The 20827-nt window shown below is 47.3% G+C and overlaps 4 protein-coding genes and 1 long non-coding RNA gene across 10 annotated transcripts; 2 read left to right on the top strand and 3 right to left on the bottom strand.

Moving 5' to 3' along the window:
* The first annotated feature begins 5271 nt into the window (after positions 1–5271).
* On the top strand, positions 5272–12317 carry LOC120642224 (protein CHROMATIN REMODELING 24-like). Of its 4 annotated transcripts, none has more exons than XM_039918689.1 (20): positions 5278–5673; positions 5769–6658; positions 6939–7069; positions 7158–7212; positions 7390–7626; positions 7710–7765; positions 7858–7948; positions 8531–8668; positions 8761–8844; positions 9006–9215; positions 9307–9378; positions 9830–9910; positions 9985–10103; positions 10207–10318; positions 10688–10756; positions 10835–10929; positions 11303–11431; positions 11569–11640; positions 11725–11857; positions 11954–12289. In XM_039918689.1, the coding sequence occupies exons 1-20, from the start codon at positions 5496–5498 to the stop codon at positions 12128–12130; spliced, it is 3129 nt and encodes a 1042-aa protein (XP_039774623.1). In that variant the 5' UTR covers positions 5278–5495; the 3' UTR covers positions 12131–12289. The 4 variants fall into 4 exon arrangements, with proteins under 4 accessions (XP_039774620.1, XP_039774623.1, XP_039774621.1 ...); XM_039918687.1 differs by having other exon boundaries at positions 5279–5673; positions 5766–6658; positions 11954–12317; XM_039918686.1 differs by having other exon boundaries at positions 5272–5673; positions 10688–10929; positions 11954–12317.
* On the bottom strand, positions 7778–8668 carry LOC120642227. Its single transcript, XR_005662535.1, has 2 exons — positions 8535–8668; positions 7778–7952 (listed from the first exon to the last, which is right to left on the bottom strand). It is a non-coding gene; the product is annotated as an uncharacterized LOC120642227 (long non-coding RNA).
* A 129-nt stretch (positions 12318–12446) lies between the features above and the next one.
* LOC120642226 lies at positions 12447–13419 on the bottom strand. The gene is made up of 2 exons (XM_039918692.1): positions 13280–13419; positions 12447–13119 (listed from the first exon to the last, which is right to left on the bottom strand). Exons 1-2 carry the CDS (start codon positions 13350–13352, stop codon positions 12605–12607), a joined length of 588 nt encoding a protein of 195 aa, XP_039774626.1. The 5' UTR covers positions 13353–13419; the 3' UTR covers positions 12447–12604.
* Positions 13420–13463: 44 nt separating this feature from the next.
* On the bottom strand, positions 13464–14974 carry LOC120642225 (protein STAY-GREEN LIKE, chloroplastic-like). 2 transcript variants are annotated; one of them, XM_039918690.1, is made up of 3 exons: positions 14558–14974; positions 14093–14449; positions 13464–14021 (listed from the first exon to the last, which is right to left on the bottom strand). In XM_039918690.1, exons 1-3 carry the CDS (start codon positions 14690–14692, stop codon positions 13755–13757), a joined length of 759 nt encoding a protein of 252 aa, XP_039774624.1. In that variant the 5' UTR covers positions 14693–14974; the 3' UTR covers positions 13464–13754. The 2 variants fall into 2 exon arrangements, with proteins under 2 accessions (XP_039774624.1, XP_039774625.1); XM_039918691.1 differs by having other exon boundaries at positions 13464–14012; positions 14558–14898.
* Positions 14975–17805: 2831 nt separating this feature from the next.
* LOC120642220 lies at positions 17806–20785 on the top strand. Of its 2 annotated transcripts, XM_039918682.1 has the most exons (5): positions 17837–18170; positions 18252–18285; positions 18537–19470; positions 20241–20315; positions 20452–20785. In XM_039918682.1, the coding sequence occupies exons 3-5, from the start codon at positions 18553–18555 to the stop codon at positions 20563–20565; spliced, it is 1107 nt and encodes a 368-aa protein (XP_039774616.1). In that variant the 5' UTR covers positions 17837–18170; positions 18252–18285; positions 18537–18552; the 3' UTR covers positions 20566–20785. The 2 variants fall into 2 exon arrangements, with proteins under 2 accessions (XP_039774615.1, XP_039774616.1); XM_039918681.1 differs by having other exon boundaries at positions 17806–18170; positions 18252–19470.
* The last annotated feature ends 42 nt before the right edge of the window (positions 20786–20827 follow it).

The following is a 20827-nucleotide window of genomic DNA, read 5'->3' as shown; positions in this document are numbered from 1 at the left end:
AGAGCACCTTGGAGAATCGGGTGTTGCCAATGATGGGGTCAACAATGAGTGGGTACAGACCCGGATTCGGGATGTACTCGGGGTGGTCGTCGCGGCTGAAGGAGATCGTATCCTCCGACCAGTCGAGGTAGGCTGGCGTAGCCCTTGTGACGGAGAAGACCTCTCGGCGCTCTCGCTTGCGCTGCCGAGCGGTCATGTTAGCCGTAGGACCGCCGAAGATGAAGAAAACATTTTCCACCGAGGGGTAGCCGTTGCCGCCCTTGTCCTCCTCGTCCTTTTCCTTCTTGGCCTCATCCTTGCAGCCGAGATGGTTGAAGTACTTGCAGAGCATGTCACACTCTTCGAGGGTGTGATTGACCCTGCTCTTGTGATAAAGGCATGGCTTCTTGAGCATGTCGTCGAATAGGCCGCCGCCGCCTCGAGGGGGGCCTCGAGGACCTTTGCCATTGGGGGTGACGATGAGAGCCTCGTCGGAGTCCTCCTCTTGCCCCTGACCGCGTTGGTTAGACAGGCCTTTCTTCTTGCCCTTCTTACCCCGCTTGGGCTTCTTCGAGTTGTTCTTGGAATTGCTGCCCTCAGCGGGCGCGTCCACCCTGCGCTTGACTTTGTCGCCGTCTAAGATGGCACCGACCGCCTCTTCGCCAGAGGCAAAGTTGGTCACCACATCGAACAGCTCGTTCGCGCTAGAAGGTGGGTTTTTGCCCTAGCTCGCGCACGAGGTCCCTGCACGTTGTGCCCAGATGAAAGGCACTAATGACTTCGGAGTCCTTGACGCTGGGTAGCTCAGTGAATTGCTTGGAGAAGCGACGGATGTAGTCCCGCAGAGGCTCATTGGGTTGCTGTCGGCACCCTCAGAGATCCCAGGAGTTCCCAGGGTGCATGTACGTGCCCTGGAAGTTTTCCACGAAAATCTTGACCAGATCAGCCCAGTCGTGGATCTGGTTGGCCGGAAGATGTTCGAGCCAGGTGCGTGCAGAGTCCGCGAGATGCAGGCAAGGTTGTGAATGATGACCGCGTCATCATTCACGCCACCCAGCTGGCATGCCAGGCGGTAGTCGTTGAGCCAGAGCCCGGGATCCGTCTCCCCCGAGTACTTGGTGAGTGTGGTGGGCTGCCGAAAGCGTGGGGGGAAAGGAGCGGCGCGGATTTCCCGACTGAACACACGGGTGCCCAGAGGCTCCGGTGATGGGCTCCTATCCTCCTTGCAATCGTAGCGTCCACCACGTCGAGGGTGGTAGCCATGAGCGGAACCATCCTCCCTTTTCTGGTTCAGGATGTTGCGGGCGTCGCCGTCGTGGGCGTTGCCACGCGTGTCCCGAAGTCGGTCCTTCACAGGAGTCAGCTTGACACGATCGTGCACCGAGGGTGCCTTTGCCCTGTTCATCGGTGGGGTATGCACCGAGGCTTCATGGTCCTGCTGCGCCGCCCCCATCAGCTCTCGTCGAGGCCACTGAGCGCAGTCGAGATGTGGAACTCTCGGCCTGCTGTACTGCAGCTTCCTCTAGGAGCGCCTGCACCTCTTTGCGCAGGTTGCGGCCCTCGGGCGTAGACAGCTCGGGCACTGCGCGGATCAGGAGTGCTGCCACGGTGATCTTCTGGCTGGCCCTGGGTAACGCCAAGGGGCTTCCTTCGCGGCCTTCCGCCAGGATCCACTCCCAGGCAACACGTCCTGACTCTCGAGCTCCCGTTCCGTGACTAGTGCATCCTTGCTCGAGCGCGTGGCGCAGCTTCTGCGTTTGCCGACGCTCCTCGTCAAGCTTGGCTTCAAGCTCTCGGAGTTGCGCCAGCTGTGCCTGCTGCTCTGCCACATTTGCCGGGGTGGATGGGCCAGGCGCTGCAGTCGGTCCCGCCGCGGCCGTCGCGGCGCGGGCCGCGTCAGCTGCGACGTTGTCATCGTCGCCGGGCTCTCCTATCACAGCGACAAAGCACTCCCGAGTTGGATCGTAGTCCCCCTCGCTGGAGTCATCAAAACAGACGAGGCAATTGTCCGCCGCAGCCTGAAATGATAAGAAAGCTTCAAGATCACGGATCCCGGAGTAATCCCACTCTGGGTTCATGCGACCTTGCACGGGAATAGACTCCTCGTTCGAGGAGTCAGGGTATGAGCTGTCAGGTGTTGACGCGATGAGGTTGCGGATCGAGAGCAGATGATGCCCAGGCAAATCCTCGTACGCGCTCATGTCGGTGCTGATAGATGACGCGTAGGTCATGGCAGAGGACCGCATCCCATAAGGGAAGAGCGGTGGCCTTGTCGTGCCTCCTGTCAGCGTCGCTGTCGGTGTTGATGGCGAAGGGGCGGTGTCTCCCCCTGTGGCGCCAGTTCGTGGCACGCTTGCCTCGACCCGTGCGGGGGGGGGGGCAGGGGGTGCCACTCTACGCCGTTCGATGCGCGCTTGCCATGCACGCCGACCCGTGCGCCTCTGGTGTCGTGGTGGTGGTGCCAGGACGTCGGAGCTGACTCTGGGCGGGAGGCGCTCCATGAGGTAACTGTTGCCGGTTGCCCGAAACTCGAGGCTCCCGAACCGGATCACGTACCCAGCTGGGAACGGATCCGACACGCCCATCGGAAACGGGTTTGGTCTGCCCGCCATCTGGAGATCAACTGGGAAACAGAAAAGAGTTGTCACGCAGTGCCTCCTACCTGGCGCGCCAACTGTCGGTGTCTGGACCTCGCGGTCTAGCACCAACTAGTGAATATGCTGCGTATCCCGGTCTCCAGATGGTTGATGCAAGAAGAAACACAATGACACCGGGTTTATCCTAGTTCCGGCCGATGAGGCCGTACGTCCAGCAGAGGAGTGTGCACTGTATTACTTGCATCGAAGTACTCATAGTAGGGGGTACAAGCTGAGGCTAGAGAGGGAGAGAAGCTCCCAGGTCTCTAGGTGTACTAGGAGTGATTGAGGTGAGTGTCAATATCAGTGGAGCGAGTACGTGTGTTCTTGTTGTTCGATCTGTTCCCCCCTCCCCCTTTTATAGGCTCAAGGAGGAAGGGTTACATGCATGGGGGACCAGTGAGGCCGTCTACTCCCCCCCCCCCCCCCCCCCCGTGGTCCGGGAGAGAACATTTGGTATTTCCTGTCGCCGAGCGCTATGGGGCATGGCGTAAGTCATGGTCATCGTCCTTGCGAATCCTTCCGCCCATGCCCGGAGTGCGTCCTTGTCCTGTGGCGCCAGTCAACGGCGTGGCGATAGCTGTAGAAGTGCATAGAGCCCCGCGTCAGATGATGTGGGGTGTCGAGGGTGTTGAAGGCGCCGGCCTTGCTTTGGTCGAGGCTCGTACTGTGTTCGAGGGTCGTTGCCCATGCCCTCCGAGGGTCCTGCGAGGGAGAAAGGTACAAGGGGTAGGCAGCACAGTGGTGGGAGGCGTCAGGCAAGTCCGCACAGGGCTCTGCAGACCCGCCATGCGCTGGGAATAGCGGCACAGTAGCAGGCGTAGGCTGATGAGACGCCTGTCATGTCCGCTGTGCGGCATGATAGACGATGCCAGCTGACGCCGCCTGACACCGCCCGATTTCCGCCCCATGTCGTGGAGTAGTTGGCGAGTAAATGCGCCCGTCCCGTCGGGTGGTTGGGCCGCCGCTCCAGTCTGCCGAGGGCGGTCTCGAATGAGACGGAGATTTCTCCTGCGCCGAGGCCCCGTAGAGGGCTCGGCTGAGGGAGCCTCGAGCAAGGCGGAGTCCGTCCTCACATCGAGGGGCCCCGACGGGCGACCCTCGAGCGAGTCGGAGATTGCCTTTGCTTCGAGGGTCCTCGGCAGGGAGCCCTCGAGCGAGGCGGAGATTTCTTCCACGGTCAGCGAGGCCTTAGGGGGGCCGTATCGTAGTGCTGGGCCGTGGGCCGAGCATGACTTGAGCTTTCCATACCTGAAGAGGCTTCGGGCATTCGAGTTTGGGAAGGATCCAGCCCGGGCGCCGAATCTTGTTTTGCACGTGTTGAGGATGTTTTAGCCCAGGGTTAGGATGCCCCATAGTTATGGTACCCGACAATATCCGAAAACTAAGGAACAACATGTGTTTTCAGGGGCAGATAACGGACGTAAAGATGGTGATACACGAAGCTACAAGGATGCTGAGAAAATTGAGGTTGTTCGTCTTGTCTTGTCTTGACTTGTTTCAGCTTATTTCGTCTCACATAATACTATTCATTCTACCAGCCTTATATTATTCATGTGGTCAGCCGAACACGCTTAATTAGGAGGGTCTGGAGCTCGAAGAGTACCTGCAAAAACTGGAGGGAAAAGCAAAACAGACTCTGCATATTGGTTGGACCATGCTAGCTTCGCTTGTTGCGCTAGACCAAAACTGGGAAGGCGGTAGCCACTTCATCAGGTTTTGGTGCGGGGAACAGTGTTTGAGTTGTTCGCTGTTCAGCGGGTGGGCTTTTGAATACACTTTGCCTAAACTGTTGTAAATGAAGCAAACAGAGTAACGATTGAAGCTAACGGAAGCAAACAGAATGCTAAATAGCTATAACGTTTAATCTTTTAATGATATATATCTATAGTGAGATTTTTTAATGGTATACAAAATATTTAAAGTTTGATTCTTTTAATAGTGTGATCCAATTTTATCTTAGTATTTTGGGGCTCAGTTAAGCGAAAATATTATTTAAAGTCTATAGTGTCTCTTAGCAAAGTGATGTAATTTTGTTGTCTCCTAGCAAAGCCATTTTTTTAGCGGTTTAGAGCAAATGATACCTATTAACGGTGTCTAGTAGCAAATTTTCATTATTTTTGGCCTTGCTTGGTTACCACAGTAACCATTCCAGAAGGCCTCTTCTAGGCTCCGCATGAAGTACTAAATGAAGTCTATTTGCTACAGTAATTATTCTCAAATCACGCGGCCAAAAGCCTCATTTGATTCGTCAGAGTTTCTAGCGCTGGGCTTCTGGAGTTGGTTTTATAAACTCCCTTTATTTGACACTTTTAATAAATGATCAGTCAAAGTGTTTTCTAGTCTCTTACATGAGCAAACCAAACAAGGCATGTAGCTGTTTAGTTGGTAAAAAATTGTTAGTTTTGGTATTGTAGCACATTTCGTTGTTATTTGATAAATAACATTTAATTATGGAGTAATTAGATTTAAAAAATTATTTCGTACTAATCAGTTAGATTGTGTAATTAGCTATTTTTTAACTATATTTAATGCTTCGGGTATATGCAACATCTGTTTGAAAGGGCCCTACTAGGTGCGAGTGGAGTGCGGAGGAGACCCGAGCTAACGGCCGCGGCCGGAGGAATTCAAAACTTGAAATGGCGACCGCCCTCTCAGGTTTGGATGGATTGGTTGCCCTGCCCCTTCCCCTTCCTTCCTTGCGACTCCCTCCGCCCAAAGTCCCAAACCCGCCGCCCTCCCCAAACGCCTGCCTGCGCCTCCGTCCTCCCAACCCTCTGCTGCCTGCGCCGCCGCCCTCCATCCCTCCCTCCCTCTCGCTGGCATGTCATCTCCCTCCAGATAAGTTGAATCAATCAGGGTCCTCGGCGGGCGGCTGGTATGGCATCTCCCCCGCCTTTCGACATTTGCGGCGATCTCGACGACGAGCCGGCCACCGCCATCCCTGCCGGTCGCCATCACCCTGCCGCAGCCCCCACGCCCAACGGCCTCAACGACCGCCTCCTCCGCCTCGCCCGCAGCCGCCAAGACCCTAACCCTAACCCCAATCCGCCTCCAGGTACTGTGCGCCCTTCTCACTCGCTCGCCTGTCTCGCTGTCGCCCATCAATCAATAATCCGGATTATTCCATTTTCCCCCCCTTTCTGACAGAAGCCCCCGCTGAAGAAGCCAGGAAGGTCAAGCTCGCCGGCCGACGCCGCCTATGCAAGCTCGCCACCCACCAACCGGAGGAGGACCACCAGCAGCAGCAGCAGCAGGACGGCGGCGAAAGCATTCGCGACATCCTGGACGATCTCACCACCCGCCTCAACTCGCTGTCCGTCCACAAGCAGCCCAACCCTACCGCGAGTTCAAGAGAAGAGCAGCTCGCCCCCCTGCCGTGCGACATCACCTCGGACCCAGATGACCAGAGCACCGAGGACGGAGATACCCATGCCGGCGCCTCCTCGCCCCTTCAGATTTCTAGCTCTGATGAAGCAGCTACAACCATCACCAGGCGGGCTCAAGTCAAGCCAGAAACTACTTCAGTCGCCTCAGCCTCTACTGATTATGCCTGTGGTGAGGCCCCCCTTGGCACGGGGAAGAGCAAAGGTACCAAAGATGTGGGGAGGATAGATAGGGTACCAAAGGTTTCACCCTTCATTGATTCTGATTCTGATTATGACGACGGTGATGAGGAGGAAGGAACATCAACAGCTTATGCTGCTAAGCATGTCAGAAGGAAGGCATTCACAAGGAGACAAACCAAGGCTTCAACATTCATGAACAATGACTACAGCAGCGATGACGTCCTGGGTCAGGAGAAGGAAAACCATGGAGCTGTGGAGAATGACGCCGAGGACGTTGGATGGGAGAAGATGGAGGACTTCAAGATGGAGCCAACCGGAACTGCTGCAACATCCAAACCATACAAGCTCCCAGGAAGGATATTCAAGATGCTTTACCCTCATCAGCGGGAGGGCCTCCGATGGCTCTGGGTTCTGCATTGCAGGGGAACTGGAGGGATCCTAGGGGATGACATGGGCCTTGGCAAGACCATGCAGGTTCGTCACGCTCATCTCCCCTTCTTTCACTTATACTCTTTTCTTCAACTTTTTAGTGTTTTCCTGTTCAATGCCATTTCAATTCATTAAGGCTTAGGGAGCCGAAAACAGTTCTCTTCAGACAGAAGCGTACAACTCTTTTGTTGCTATATACATACCTGTCATTTCCCAGATGGCTTCGTATTCTGAATTTTGTTGACAGTTTCTCATCCTTTGCCACCGGTTCATTTAGTTGTGGAATCCACTAATGGAACCATGGGGCCTTATTTGTGCTGTGCAGGTTTCTGCATTTCTGGCTGGATTGTTTCATTCTCGCCTAATCAAGAGGGCGCTCATTGTCGCTCCAAAGACACTTCTGGCTCATTGGACCAAGGAGCTCTCAGTTGTTGGCCTTAAACATAAGATCAGAGAGTATAGAGCACTATATCTTCTATCCAATTCATATGATCTAAATCCTGTTAGTTGGCGCTAATCATCTATTTCTTTCCATTTTTGACAGCTACTCTGGCCCCAGCACAAATATTCGCAATTATGAGCTTCAGTATGCCTTCAAGGCAAGTTCTTCAATCATAAGGATTACTTGATCTGGCTTTCTGTAACATTGCAATGTGTAACACTTCGAAAATTTCACCCAGCCATGTTTTTCATATCATCATCTAGAACAAATTCTTGAATCCCTCCCAAGATGTTGCAATTAATTCTAGCAAATATTTAACTCCATCTTTCCACAGGAGGGTGGTGTCCTCCTAACAACCTATGACATTGTCCGGAACAATTACAAGCTGATAAGAGGCAATTCCTACAACAATGATGACGACGACGAGGAAGGAACAGTGTGGAATTACGTCATTCTTGATGAGGGGCATCTAATAAAAAACAATAAGACGCAAAGGGCCCAGAGCTTGTTCGAAATACCTTGTGCCCATCGCATTGTGATCAGTGGGACGCCTATCCAAAATAACTTGAAGGTATCCCTTATCCCCTTCCTCAATTCCTCAAATTTATACATGATATACAATATGCTTTTGCAATGAACTTGATTTTATTGCAGGAAATGTGGGCTCTGTTCAATTTCTGCTGCCCGGATGTCTTGGGTGATAAACAACAGTAACTTCATACATTCAATTACTCTCTATTGTTCCTGTATTCTCAAATTTGGTTGAATTCACAATCTCGTGTCATTTATTTCTCTATTACAGGTTCAAAACAAGGTATGAGATGGCTATCCTTCGAGGAAATGACAAGAATGCTACCACTCGAGAGAAGCACATAGGCTCAAATGTAGCTAAGGTATCTTGAACTTCTTTTGTTCATAATATACTAATATATGGATGGTGTGTGTGACTCCGGCTTCCAGTATATTGTATAATAAAATTGCCAAAAGGGAGCCGTGCAAAGGGGAAAAAAACAACTGAAAGAAATGAAAACTAATAAGTAGAGAAAGAAGAGGACTGTACAGAACAAACTTCCAGAAAGAAAGATCAAGGGAGAGAGTTTATCCAAGTTAGGATATGGCTGGTCTTTCACTCATTGAATCTGTAGGCTTGAAGCACAACAAAGTTAGACATCAACAAATTGTAATGCGAGTGACTCATTCATATACCAACTAGGTAGTAGATTCATTTTTGATTGGACCCTTGAAAGCAATGTGTATGTGCTGCACTCAGACTTAAGATTAACTCTGATCCACTTCAGTTGAAGCAATAAGAGGGCAAACGTGTTAAATGAAGCCTTTGTAGTTTGCTCGCTTTTGTGTGCTCACCATTCCAGATTATAATACTCTTAAGTATGTTGCTCATTAAGTCATTAATTAAGTCGTTAATTGATATAATTTAATGTGTTTTTTGATTGGTATTGAACTACATTTCACAGGAACTAAGAGAGCGGATCAAGCCATACTTTTTGCGACGCATGAAAGGTGAAGTATTCCTTGATAGTGGTGCATCAGAAGAAAAAACATTAGCAAAGAAGAATGAGCTAATTGTCTGGCTGAAGTTAACGGCTTGCCAGGTTTGACTCTAGTGTCATTCTTGTAAAAAATTGCTTGAGCTATTGGTTAATGGATAATGAATGTTTTGCTAATGACCTTTCTCTGGGCGCAGAGGAAGTTATATGAAGCTTTTCTCAAAAGTGAGTTGGTTCATTTAGCTGTACAACCTAAGGGATCACCACTGGCTGCAATCACAGTAAGATCACCTTCAAAGTTTTTTTTTCTTTATTGTGATACTGTTTACCTTCCTCTGCCTACATATTTTCTGTTCATTTAGGGGTCTTGAGGTCCAGTTCTTCGATTTTCTCATCATATAGCATGTGCTTTTTTTTTCATACACTTTAATTCTCTCCACAGATATTGAAGAAAATATGCGATCACCCACTGCTATTGACTAAGAAAGCTGCTGAAGGTGTCTTGGAAGGGATGGATGAAATGACGGATGATCAAGACATAGGAATGGTAGAAAAAATGGCCATGAACCTTGCAGATATGGATCCTGATGATGATGCACTGGAAGTTGGTCAGGATGTCTCATGCAAACTGTCATTCATCATGTCCTTGTTGGTAAGTATTATTGGACGCATGCCTATTTTGGTTGTAACGTATGTATTTGGCACTAATGTTAGATTCAAATGAGTAATATCTGATGTCGCAGCGGAACCTTGTTAAAGAGGGGCATCATGTTTTAATCTTTTCGCAGACCCGTAAAATGCTGAACCTTATTCAGGTACGTTTTTTGCTATCTTAATTTTTTTGTGCTTCACCCTGCCTTAGCACATTTGCCCATGACACTTTCTTGTGATTTTTAGATTGCATTTCTTCTATACATCGATAAGTTGATGCTTAGATCCATTAATTCCTTTGGAAATCACTGGAGTCTCAATGCACATGGATAAGCTCCATAACTGGACAAGGACATATGTATGATTAGTTGCCTTTTGTAAATGTTTAGTGAACTAAATTACATGGACTCATTACTATCACCAAGCTGAAGGTGTAACATCACATCCTGTTCCGGTTGTCTTTGAAGCTTAATACTATCATTGGTTATCACTGCTGCATCAATATAGAACTTTCTTTCCCCTCTGGTAGTATTTGAGATACACTTCTTTTTTGCAAAATGATACCTTCTTTTTTGGCTTATTAGCTCAACATTTTCAGTTGGCTTGTTTTAACAGGAAGCCATATTATTAGAGGGCTACAAGTTCTTGCGCATTGATGGCACAACAAAGGTTTCTGATCGGGAAAGGATTGTGAAGGTTCTCTCCGTGAGCTTTGTGTCATAGAATCAGCCATATCTTCTTTGTTGCTTACATGTACTTGCATCCTCCAGGATTTCCAAGAGGGTCCTGGAGCTCCAATATTTTTACTAACCACACAAGTTGGTGGACTTGGACTTACACTTACCAAGGCAGCACGCGTCATAGTAGTTGATCCTGCTTGGAACCCAAGGTATCTGAACTATGACACCTAACTGCATCACTTCAAGTTTTCTTGAATGGATGTTTATCACTACATGTTTTTTATCCTTACACACTTGTTTTTATATTTACAGTACAGACAATCAAAGTGTAGATCGTGCTTACCGAATTGGCCAGACCAAAGATGTGATTGTATACCGCTTGATGACATCTGCAACCATTGAAGAAAAGATATACAAATTACAGGTTCACAAATATCAGTTCTTACCTGCTGGTTTGTTGAAGCAATTATTAGGAGTATGAGCTTTCTATACATGGTTTTACATGGTGAAAATTTTCTTACACCCTTGTGTTTCTCTCTGCAACATCGCAGACCCTACTACTGAAATTTTATTTCTAGGTGTAGAATCTGCTACTGTTTTTTTTATGTGAATGTATTGTGTGTACTGGTTGTCCTTTTTACCATGCTGTTAACACAACTCTTTTTTTTCATGGATTTCTCCAGCTTTGTGCTTCGTGCTTCCATCTTAGCAAATCACTTATATATTTTTCTTTTGTAAAAGAACATGTGAAAGGAAAGCTAGACTGAGTAGTTAGAGATGATCTTTTGTCCAGGTTTTCAAGGGGGCTCTATTCAGATCAGCTACAGAACAAAAAGAGCAAACACGTTACTTCAGCAAGAGTGTACCTGTCCTGCTTCTATTTCTTGTCATTGTTTGCTCAATCTCCTACTGGATATTTATGGCTATATTGTACCCTCAGGAGATTCAAGAGCTTTTTAGTTTGCCACAACAAGGTTTTGATGTTTCCCTCACGCAAAAGCAGTTGCAAGAAGAGCATGGTCAACAAGTTGTTATGTAAGATATCTGTTTTAATTGAATTCCGTTTAATTGTAGCACAGTTAGTTTTATCTTGATGGTACAGTCTTATGACTATGCAGATAATTGATGGCTACGATAATAAATTTGTTTACATTATCGCATAAATTTGAAGTGTTCCCACGGCGTAAATAAAGCACAACCTGCACACTGCAAAGTGTTGAATTTCCTCCATGAATTTTGTAGGCATTTTGATGCGCAGGCATTCTTTATTTGCAGGAGACAATGCAGTGCCCTATAAAAATCTTGCTGCTTGTTTTTAGATGAATTTTCTGCACAATCAGTGTGCAGTAGTTACTCATAATTCCAGGTTTACTGAGAACCACTGAGAAGTTTGTTATGCATCTTACAGGGATGAGTCCTTGAGGCAGCATATACAGTTTCTGGAGCAACAAGGTATAGCTGGCGTGAGCCATCACAGCCTCCTGTTCTCTAAAACAGCAACCCTGCCCACATTGAGTGAGAGTGATGCACTGGACAGGTTAGCCTTACCACTAGCATAGCATGTGCTGCTTTTGGTGATAAAGGATATTATGCTTTTGAGTGTCTCCAGTTCCTTATCTTGCATTAATGTGTGCACTTGTTATTATTGCATATAAACTGGCACATTTCGTGCAGCAAATCTCGTGGAATGTCCATGATGCCCCGTCACTATTACAAGGGATCCTCATCTGACTATGTTGCTGGCGGGTAAGGGTCCTCATCTGAAGTATTGTGTTTCTATTTTTGTGTAGGTTTGGTCTGAAGCTTTCTGTTTCCATTTTGCATATGTAGGGCGGCTTTTGCATTGAAGCCAAAAGATGAAAAATTCACTGCTCCAAGGTACTCCCCAAGCAACAGAAGTGCAGAGATTCCTGAAAAGATCAAGACAAGAATCGACCGACTTTCACAGACTCTGTCCAATGAGGTAACTCTCTCTCTCTCTCTCTCTCTCTCTCTCAAGTGGATCTTTGCATTCAGTTTGATGATCATGGTATGAGACTAAACAAATTGTTGAATTTAGGCACTGCTGTCGAAGCTACCAGATGGTGGGGAGAAGATAAGGAGGCAGATAAGTGAGCTGGATGAGAAGCTGACTTCTGCGGAGAAGGAGAAGAGAGAGAGGGAGAGGGAGAAGGGGGGAGTGATCTGCGTGGATGATCTGAGCGCAGATATGGAGAGCATAGTGTTGTCGGTTTAGGCTGTCAGAGTTTCTGATGTTGAAGTAGCGTCTAGCATCCGTTTAAGCTGTCTGTCTGGCTGGCTATGACTATAAGGGGGAGTGAGTTTTGAAGCTTATTATGGAATGTTGTGTTGCTAGTTGCCACTTGCTAGAAAAGACAAACCATTTCATTAGCCACTGGGTTGTGACTACCACGTTGCTATCTTGTGTCCTTTTGTTATCCCCAGAACGCCGGCTGCCGACTGGCTTTATTTGAACTAAACTAGTAGGAAATGGCAGCAAGCTAGTCTACTCTTTGCTGGACCTTTATCGGTGGTACATACATAATTGATAATTGTGGCCAAACGAAGCAAGCTAGTCTACTCATTGCGGCCAAAAGAAGCAAGCAAGCAAGCTGTTTAGAGTGATTTCGCAATAAAACACCAATTATATTACGGATTCTGGCTGAACAGAGAGATGAAGCAATCTATGGCGATGACGGGATTGGTGAGTTCATCTTCCGCCACCTGCTCCGTTGCCGGCTTCTGCCTCTTGTGCTGCTGCAGAAGCTGCTGTTTGGGTCGCGGGCGCTTGGGCTTGTGTTTGGGTGTTGCAAGCCTGCCATTGCCAGGAGGATGCACAGAGGTGAGCTTGCTGCAATCTGCAATGGTAGGAGGACCTGGGGTCCAGCACCACCACGTCGCACTCCCTGCTCTTGCTGCTGTCGTGGAGGAGGATGAGGTCACGCGGTCGTGGAGGCGACGAGGAGCAAGCCGCTGATGACGACGATGAGGAGTTGGAAGTTGACCCTAGAGACAGCGAGGAGATAGTGGTAGTGGGAGGAGAAGCCTCCTTTGCTGGTGCTGGTGCTGCTGATTTGCTGGTGGAATCGGGAGGAGAGGGGTAGCATTTGCTCTCGCGGGTGCCCATGCACTCTGCTGCTGCTGCTGGTGATGGTGCAAGAATTAATGAGCAGAGAAGAGCAGGCCTTGCTTCCTTGCTGGCTTGGCTGCGGGGAAGGCCATCATCTGTGCAACACACACACACACACACACACACACACACACACACACACAAGATGCAAGATAAGTAGAGTGATTGACCGATGACACCAAACCGACCTATCCGTTGCCAAGTTTTTCAAGGCAGGCTGTAAAAGAAGAGAAAACCCAATTCCATCCACTTCACCTTTTTGGGAACCAATGGATCGTTTATGTAGGTAAAAAGTGCGTGTCTGGCTAGCTTTTGTGCGCACGGCCATGGCCCCTTGCTGCAACTGCAATTGTGTGCCATTCCACTCTAGAGCGCAAGATGTTTGAATTCACAACGGCATTCCTGCCGATGCATCCTCCATTCGAAATGCAGTACCACCTTCTGAATGATGAATCATTATATTGCTTCCATTGCTGAATTTCTTGGTATTGTACATTACTACAGGATTCGCTTGCGAAACTTGATGTTGACAAATACTACTGGACTGGAGCAGCAAGCCAAGCAATCACCAGTCCTGACCTGAAGAAGGGTTGCAAATGGCAACTGGGGTGTCAAGCAGAGCAGAGCAGAGCAGTGCAGTGCAGTGCTGGAGATCAACCAACCACCGATTCTTTTTTATGTGGTAGGAATTGAAGAATGCACATGCCAGTATCAGCATCCAGTAGCATTGTCAAAGCAGAAGTGCCACCAGGGCGTTGAAGATCGTCTCTGGGCTCGCCCACTTGCGTCGCCTCCTGCTCCTGGTGATTGCGCTCTGCAGTTCGTCCAGCCTTCCATCCAGCAGGTTCCTCTTGGTGGCCTCCCTGAGAGGCCCCCAACACTCCATCCGGTTGTACTTGCGGGAGCTGTAGTGGAAGTGCACCCACACCTTGGCCTCCATCAGCTCCGGCCGCTCCGAGAAGAGCGCCGCGTCGCCGTGAACCACAGCCTTGAGGACCTGATCGATTGCAATTAATTCTGAAATGAAATGAGTTGAACAATTAAAAGCGGGGAGTCGCTCGTATATACCAGCGGCAGCTCCTTGGAGAAGACGTAGTATCTGAACCCCGCCGCCAGCTCCTGCAGGAGGTTGGCGCCGCTGACGAAGCAATGCACGTGCAGCGTCATCTCCCCGGCGCCGGCGGCCGCCTCCTTCCACTCGGCCACCACGTCGTCCCGCTGCAGCGTCGACTGCCAGCTCCGCAGCTGCTCGCTGGTCATGGGCCCGGTCACGGCGAGCGTTAGGTTGGCCGTCAGGTCGCAGTGGGTCAGGGTGTAGGCTCTGGGGAAAGCCTGCTTCTTGCCCCACAGCAGTTCCTCCCCGGCGAACTCCACCTTGAGCTTCGCCGCGTTGAAGGTCGTGGGAGGACCCAGTAGCTTCGCGGCCTGCATGCATGTAGCTGTTGGTTGGAAATGGAATCACGCGGCCCGGCCACCAATTCTAAGCATTGCATTTGCATTATTGTTTCATCAGCCAGTCGAGATTCTTCTCACCAGGGGCAGCCTGGCGTCGCAGCTGACAACCAAGAAACGCGGCCTGCAGCCACCCGCCCTCCTGCTGTTCCTGCTGCACGTGACGGCGGCGGCGGACGAGGATGAGAAGCAGAGCGCGCCGCCGCGCGCCGCCATTGACGACGAAAGCTTCAGAGATGAAGGAATCTGGGGAGATCAGATCGATTAGTTCAGGATGCAGGAGCAGCAAGGCCCTCCATGGCAACTGGCAACGAGTCTGTCTGGTGGTGTTGCTGCGGCGACGTCCAAGCGCGGAACCACCGGCCGCCGCTTCGGCTTGTGGCTGTGGAACGTTGACGACAGACGAGACGACAGCTTGAGGCTTTCCCTCTAGCCACGGGAGCACTGCCGACAGCCGGCCTGCCTCTATTGGCTGCCCTGCACAAATAAGGATAACGCGACGCCGCCGGCCGCCAGTCCTGCCCCAAATCCTTCTTTTTGCGAGTAGGCCCGTGTTCAGAGACTTAAATCTAGACAAAATAAAAAACGCATTGTGACTGCTATCTGTAAATGGCGAGACGAATCTAATGAACCTAGTTAGGCTGTAATCAGGCGCTAAATTGCTACAGTAATGCTACAGTAAACAACCTCTAATGACGGATTAATTAGGCTCATTAGATTCGTCTCGCGATTTACAGACGAGTTCTGTAATTATTTTTGTGATTAGTCTATGTTTAGTATTTCAAATATAGAAAGATGCCTTTTCAAAAATTTTACATCGCGCAACCAAACAGGGCCTAGGCGTGCAAGGTGTAAAGTTTCGAACATTTGAAGTATTTAAATATAATCTAATCACAAAACTAATTACATAACTCGTCTTTAGATGAATTTATTAAAACTAATTAATTCGTCATTAGCACATGTTTACAGTAGTTTCACTGTAGCAATTTATTATCTAATCATGGCCTAATTAGGCTCATTAGATTGGTCTCATAATTTACAAGCAAACTATGCAATTAGTTTTATATTTTGTCTAGATTTATTACTCCATGTTTTTGCTGCAAGATAGTTTTGAAATTTTGAATTTCGCATCTAAACAAGACCTAAAATGGGACATGGTATTCTGATTAGCTGCATTTACTCTCAACCAGCATATAGGTTTTATGCAACCACAGCTTATATACGCATAAATTCAGTCCAAAAAATTCCATGCAGGGCATCTACTAAAAATATCAGAGCGTTCGGGACATGGTATTCTGTTTTGGCTCCTACTTGGCTTGCAGGCTTGCAGGTAAGTGTGCAAATATAGAAACTTGGGCCTGCTTGCCTGTGTGCCTGCTCACATCTGGAAAGCCCATCAGCTCCATTAATGACTCGGAGCCAACTTAAGGCGCTTTTTTCATTTTTATATTAAAAAAAACAAAATTTCAAAAATATATGCCGAATAGAGAAATTTTCAAAAATAGGTGCCTGGATCGTCGACATGGTGCCTGTCGCCCATCCAGTTGGCGACAGGACCTAAATGTAAAAAATTTACATTTAGGTCCTGGCACCCAGGGCGTATTAAACAGTGAACTTGTAAAATCGATATAAAAACGTAGAAAAATCAGAAAAATACAAACTCAACTGTTCTGGATTTTATGAAACAAGATCTACAACTTTTGTTACATAAAGTTTTTCATTTGATCAATTTATCTTGCTCTATTTTAAATATCAGTTTAATGCACTTTTATTTAAATCTCAAGATCCATCCTTTGCATGCATGTCATCTTTGGCCAGAATGTTGCATATGGTGAGCATAGGCTTGTACAAAATTAGTAGGCCCAGAAAACATTTCTAGAATAAGTTTTTAAATTAGATCTTGCAATATGTCTAGTTTAAATGAGTTATTTATCCATGCTGCTATACTGAGTATTAGAAGTCATAACTTTTACAGTACCATTATTTTATTTCATAAGAGCTATAAAAAAAGTTTGGTAAATTTTAGATAAGCACAACTATACCAAATGAATTATTTTAGATTTTTCTAGGTACAAGAACTATTTTTCTTGATTTAGATACATTGATCAAATGAAAAACTTTATGTAACAAAAGTTGTAGATCTTATTTCATAAAATCCAAAATAGTTGAGTTTATATTTTTCCGATTTTTCTACGATTAATCAATTTTACAAGTTCACTGTTTAATGCGCCCTGGGCGCCAGGACCTAAATATAATTTTTTTTATATTTAGGTCCTGTTGCCAACTGGATGGGCGCCAGGCACGCTGTCGCCCATTAGGGGGCGACAGTCACCTATTTTTGAAAAATTCCCTATTCGGCATATATTTTTGAAATTTTGTTTTTTAAAATATAAAAATGGGTCGCACGCGAGATCAATTTGGACTCAGAAACGGTAGAATAAAAGGTTAATTGGATCATGCCATTATAATTTTTTGAATTTATATATATATATATTATTATAATTCGTCTATTTGAAGTTGTGTCATTATTATAATTTTACATCTTGTCGAAACATATCCCTACTTACTCATTCAACGTGTTTTTTAGGATTTATATACCAAAATGCCCCTATAACTATAGAGAGGAGCACAAGATATCAAAGTAGCACAAGATTACTTCGTTCTTTTTATAGATAGTAGTAGTAGGGTTGAAAATGGGACGGGAAAATCCCGTCCCGACCGGCTCCGTTTACCGTTTAAACCGACCGTAAACCGTTTCCGCGAAAAAATGGGAAAATGAGAAAATAAAACGGGAAAACGGGCGGGAACGGGAACGGGAACGGTTGGGGTGTTTTCCCGACCGTTTTCACGGTTCCCGTTTTTAACCGGGAAAATTCCCGCGGGAATTCCCGTATTTGTCGTAGTCGGCTGTGTTACCTGTGTTGGAAACGTGAATTGTTGTTTGCATGTGTTCCAACGTGAATTGTGAATTCGTGATTCACTTTACCTGTGTTTCTTAGTTATACGAGTCTTGTTTCTATGTTATTTATGCATAGTTGTAATTATTTTATCGAGTTAAATGTTTGAAGTGGTTGTATGTATTTTCCCGTTTTGAGTTATCGATTCCCGATCGTAATCGGCATGCTCCCGACCGATTGATTCCGTTCCCGATATCCCGTAATACCGATTTCGTTTCCCCGTCCGATTTTCCCGTTCCCGTTTCCGTTCCCGACCAAAAAATACAGTTGCGGGAACGGTTGAGGGGTTTTCCCGACCGTTCCCGACCGTTTTCATCCCTAAGTAGTAGTAGATATATACCAAATATCTTGTGCTACTTTGATCGATGGATACATCTGCAGCACTCAGCAGCAGCCACTGGACGGTGGGCCCTCGGCCACCGCACCGCCAGATTCCACCAGTTCCGGCGGGGCCCACCGGCCAGCGAGAGAAAGGAGAGGAGAGATCAATGGTGTTCGTCCCCTCCGGCCAGCAGCAAGCGAGCAATCCCATCCCATCCCATCGAATCGACGACGACGAGCGAGCAAGGTAGCAGCATCAGCTAGGTAGGACTTGGGAGGAGGGGGTGATTCGACTGCTTGCCTGGCTTCCCTCCCCTCAAATCGAAATCCCCATGCTGATTGATGGTTGCTAGCCTAGGAGCCCGATTCCCCAATCATCAATTTCAGTTATCTTCCGCCGGGGTGCGCGCGACAAGGTGAGCTGCTACCACTCAATCCATCATCCTATGTTTTCGTTGGTGCTCCTGCTGACTCCCCTAGTATGTGCCATGCTGCAGGTTCCCTTCTCCTTCCCTTCACACATCCAACCAGGTACAGTACAGTACATTCCCTTACCTGATTTCCAGTCTCAGCTCCAGATGTAAGTATCATCAACGCCAGCCTCCTGGAACCTGGATTACAGCCAGCCAATGCACACTCGTTTAGAGTAGACCACACCGCACAGCCCCCCCTCATCATTTTGTGATCTGTGTTGGGTACTCAGATTTCACAAGGACATGCATCACTTTGTGATTTTTGCAAATTTCTCTGTTCTGCTGCCCGATACGCATTCCCTTCTTCAGTTTTGAACACCGTGAAATGATCCTTCGATCCGACATGGGCCTCAAGGAACAGCATCCGCAACCCAACACCACTGATCAAACTGATGCCGTCAACTCGCCTACTGCTGATGACCACCACAACCCGGCCATCCCCCGTGTATCAAGCTGCAGCACCGATAAGGATTCTGGCCTTTCACTTTGCCGGGTCTGTCATTGTGTCGAGCCTGATTTCAGAGGTGAGTCTGCCCTAGGTTTCTTGGGCATTGTGCCGCCTTCCGCCCCAAGGACCAACAATGACGCTACCAAGACTTCCACCAGCAAGGATGCCATCACTGGGCCAAAGGATGGAACCAATGCTCCCAGGTTTGTTGAGTTTATAAGCCCCGAGGGCGAGATATTCGTACGTGCTACTGACGTCGAATCAGGCCCCCTGCACCAACAAGATCATCTTGTGGATCTAGGCTGTTCCTGCAAGAACGAGCTTGCCCTTGCGCATTATGCCTGTGCATTGAAGTGGTTCATCAGCCATGGATCCACTGTGTGCGAGATATGTGGAAGTATTTCTGCAAATGTAAGGCCCGACGACTTCAACAAGGTCCTCGCGTCCTTGAAGGATTATGAAGCTCTCAGGGAAAGGACATCTACAGGGGAACTCTCATACTTGCAGCATGTGGCAGACACAGGTGTTGACCCAGATGCTGTTGCAGCAATACGAAGGCAGCGGCTTAGTGAGATATCATCTTGGTTCAATCCTCATAACTCTCACATGGCTGTCTCTCAAGGGCACGTTGATCAGCCACCACTTAGTCCAAGCAATAATTCTGTACTGGAGCAAAGTATTGTGGCAGCGAGGCGGGTACATACAAGATGGAGTTTGGAGAGTACTGGAGTTCTTGTTGCTATTGGCCTAGCTGTCATTGTTCTTGCGTGGCTGGTTGCTCCACATGTTGGCAAGGTATGCATGTCTGAAAACGTTCTGTTCTTATTTACATATCCTCTGGCAGCATTTGAAAGTTGCAACTTATGAATTCAACTGCACACCCCTTCGGATAATTACTAAAATTTTCTCATATTTCCATTTTAGCTGAACAGAAAACGATCCTCCCATTTGTTTAGCTGGAAAAAAACAATCAAGCAGTCACACAATTGTAATTATATGCTTTATAGATGAAACAAAAAAGAAAGAACTTTATAGATGCATAAAGCAGGTTATCGATCCTCTTAAGGTCCTCCACATGTTAATACCATCAACTGAAGGATACTGCTATCTGCTAAAACATATTTGCATGTGTGATGATGTGGTTTTCTCTCTCTATCTCTAATTTTTCCCTCACAGAAGTGCAGTTCGTAACTATCAATGTAGTTTCAACTTTGAAGTTAATGGAAGTGGTCCTCTGTATTTGAACGTTGTTATAATGACAGTCTTCTGTTCTGTAGAAGTAACGTGTGAGTCCGAATTAGAAAATTTAGTTGCTGCTGCCCCTTTGTAGCCTTTGGTTGTTCTTGGACTATGTTGAGGGCAGTACTGGTTGATGTACTCACATGCATATTTCTTTCTTTCCTTTTATAATTCAGCCATTTTTCTATATATGATTTTCAGCTAATTAGCAAGGATTCCTTGCTCTTTGGAGGAAAATTAAAATTAATGCTTGTGTATTGCACAAAGAAGTCCTATGAATGAAGCATTTGATGGGAAGTATGATTTTATTTTTGGGTTTTGTGCAGAAAACTGCTGTAATTGGTCTTCACTTGCTTCTTGGAGGTTTATGCGCGTTGACTCTAGTGATATCCCTGAGATTTGTAAGTAGATGGCGATCTTTCATGATATAATACAGCATTTCCTTTTTGCCAGACCTTATTACCTTAGACTGAGAGTTAATCTGCAGAAAGTGATGTCCGTATCCCTATGGTTTATGATGATTGTTTATGGTTGCAGGTTTTCCCAAGAATCCAGTATGGGTCTATGCAATATTGGGCAATCTTGTTTGTGTCCTGGTTTCTTGTGTTTGGTGTTTGGGCCTCACGAACTCGCAGCATACGCACCTCATGAGCATGTAGAATAGCGCGAGTCACTGTTGCAGAGCCAGATTGAGTTCGCCATGGCAGTGTTAGGTGCTGCATTCCTGTGTATATTCACCATACTATCCATATCGGTTGCCCGTTTAGGAAGTTGTTAATTTGAGATGTATATGCTTGACCTAAGAAAATATGGAAAATCATGTTATGTTTGAGATATGCTGGACCTAAGAAAAGATGGAAAATCATGTCCAGCTCTGGATGTTATGGTTAATAGTATAATTTTGACTTGTTTG

Source organism: Panicum virgatum, chromosome 7K (genome assembly GCF_016808335.1).
Source record: "Panicum virgatum strain AP13 chromosome 7K, P.virgatum_v5, whole genome shotgun sequence".
Taxonomy (NCBI): domain Eukaryota; kingdom Viridiplantae; phylum Streptophyta; class Magnoliopsida; order Poales; family Poaceae; genus Panicum; species Panicum virgatum.
The sequence above is the reverse complement of the archived record's forward strand: the minus strand, read 5'-3'. Positions and strand labels throughout refer to the sequence as shown.

Excerpts from the sequence above, each read along its gene's own strand:
- LOC120642226 (XM_039918692.1), bottom strand. The coding sequence starts at position 13,352 with ATGGCCGTGCGCACAAAAGCTAGCCAGACACGCACTTTTTACCTACAT. Across the intron at positions 13,120-13,279 it reads ATCCATTGGTTCCCAAAAAG|ATGATGGCCTTCCCCGCAGC; the intron begins GTGAAGTGGATG and ends TGTGTTGCACAG.
- LOC120642220 (XM_039918681.1), top strand. The coding sequence starts at position 18,553 with ATGATCCTTCGATCCGACATGGGCCTCAAGGAACAGCATCCGCAACCC. Across the intron at positions 19,471-20,240 it reads TTGCTCCACATGTTGGCAAG|AAAACTGCTGTAATTGGTCT; the intron begins GTATGCATGTCT and ends GGTTTTGTGCAG. Across the intron at positions 20,316-20,451 it reads TAGTGATATCCCTGAGATTT|GTTTTCCCAAGAATCCAGTA; the intron begins GTAAGTAGATGG and ends TTATGGTTGCAG.
- LOC120642225 (XM_039918690.1), bottom strand. The coding sequence starts at position 14,692 with ATGGCGGCGCGCGGCGGCGCGCTCTGCTTCTCATCCTCGTCCGCCGCC. Across the intron at positions 14,450-14,557 it reads GCGACGCCAGGCTGCCCCTG|GCCGCGAAGCTACTGGGTCC; the intron begins GTGAGAAGAATC and ends ACATGCATGCAG. Across the intron at positions 14,022-14,092 it reads TCTCCAAGGAGCTGCCGCTG|GTCCTCAAGGCTGTGGTTCA; the intron begins GTATATACGAGC and ends GCAATCGATCAG.
- LOC120642224 (XM_039918685.1), top strand. The coding sequence starts at position 5,496 with ATGGCATCTCCCCCGCCTTTCGACATTTGCGGCGATCTCGACGACGAG. Across the intron at positions 10,319-10,687 it reads AAAAGATATACAAATTACAG|GTTTTCAAGGGGGCTCTATT; the intron begins GTTCACAAATAT and ends TCTTTTGTCCAG. Across the intron at positions 11,641-11,724 it reads TCTGACTATGTTGCTGGCGG|GGCGGCTTTTGCATTGAAGC; the intron begins GTAAGGGTCCTC and ends TTGCATATGTAG.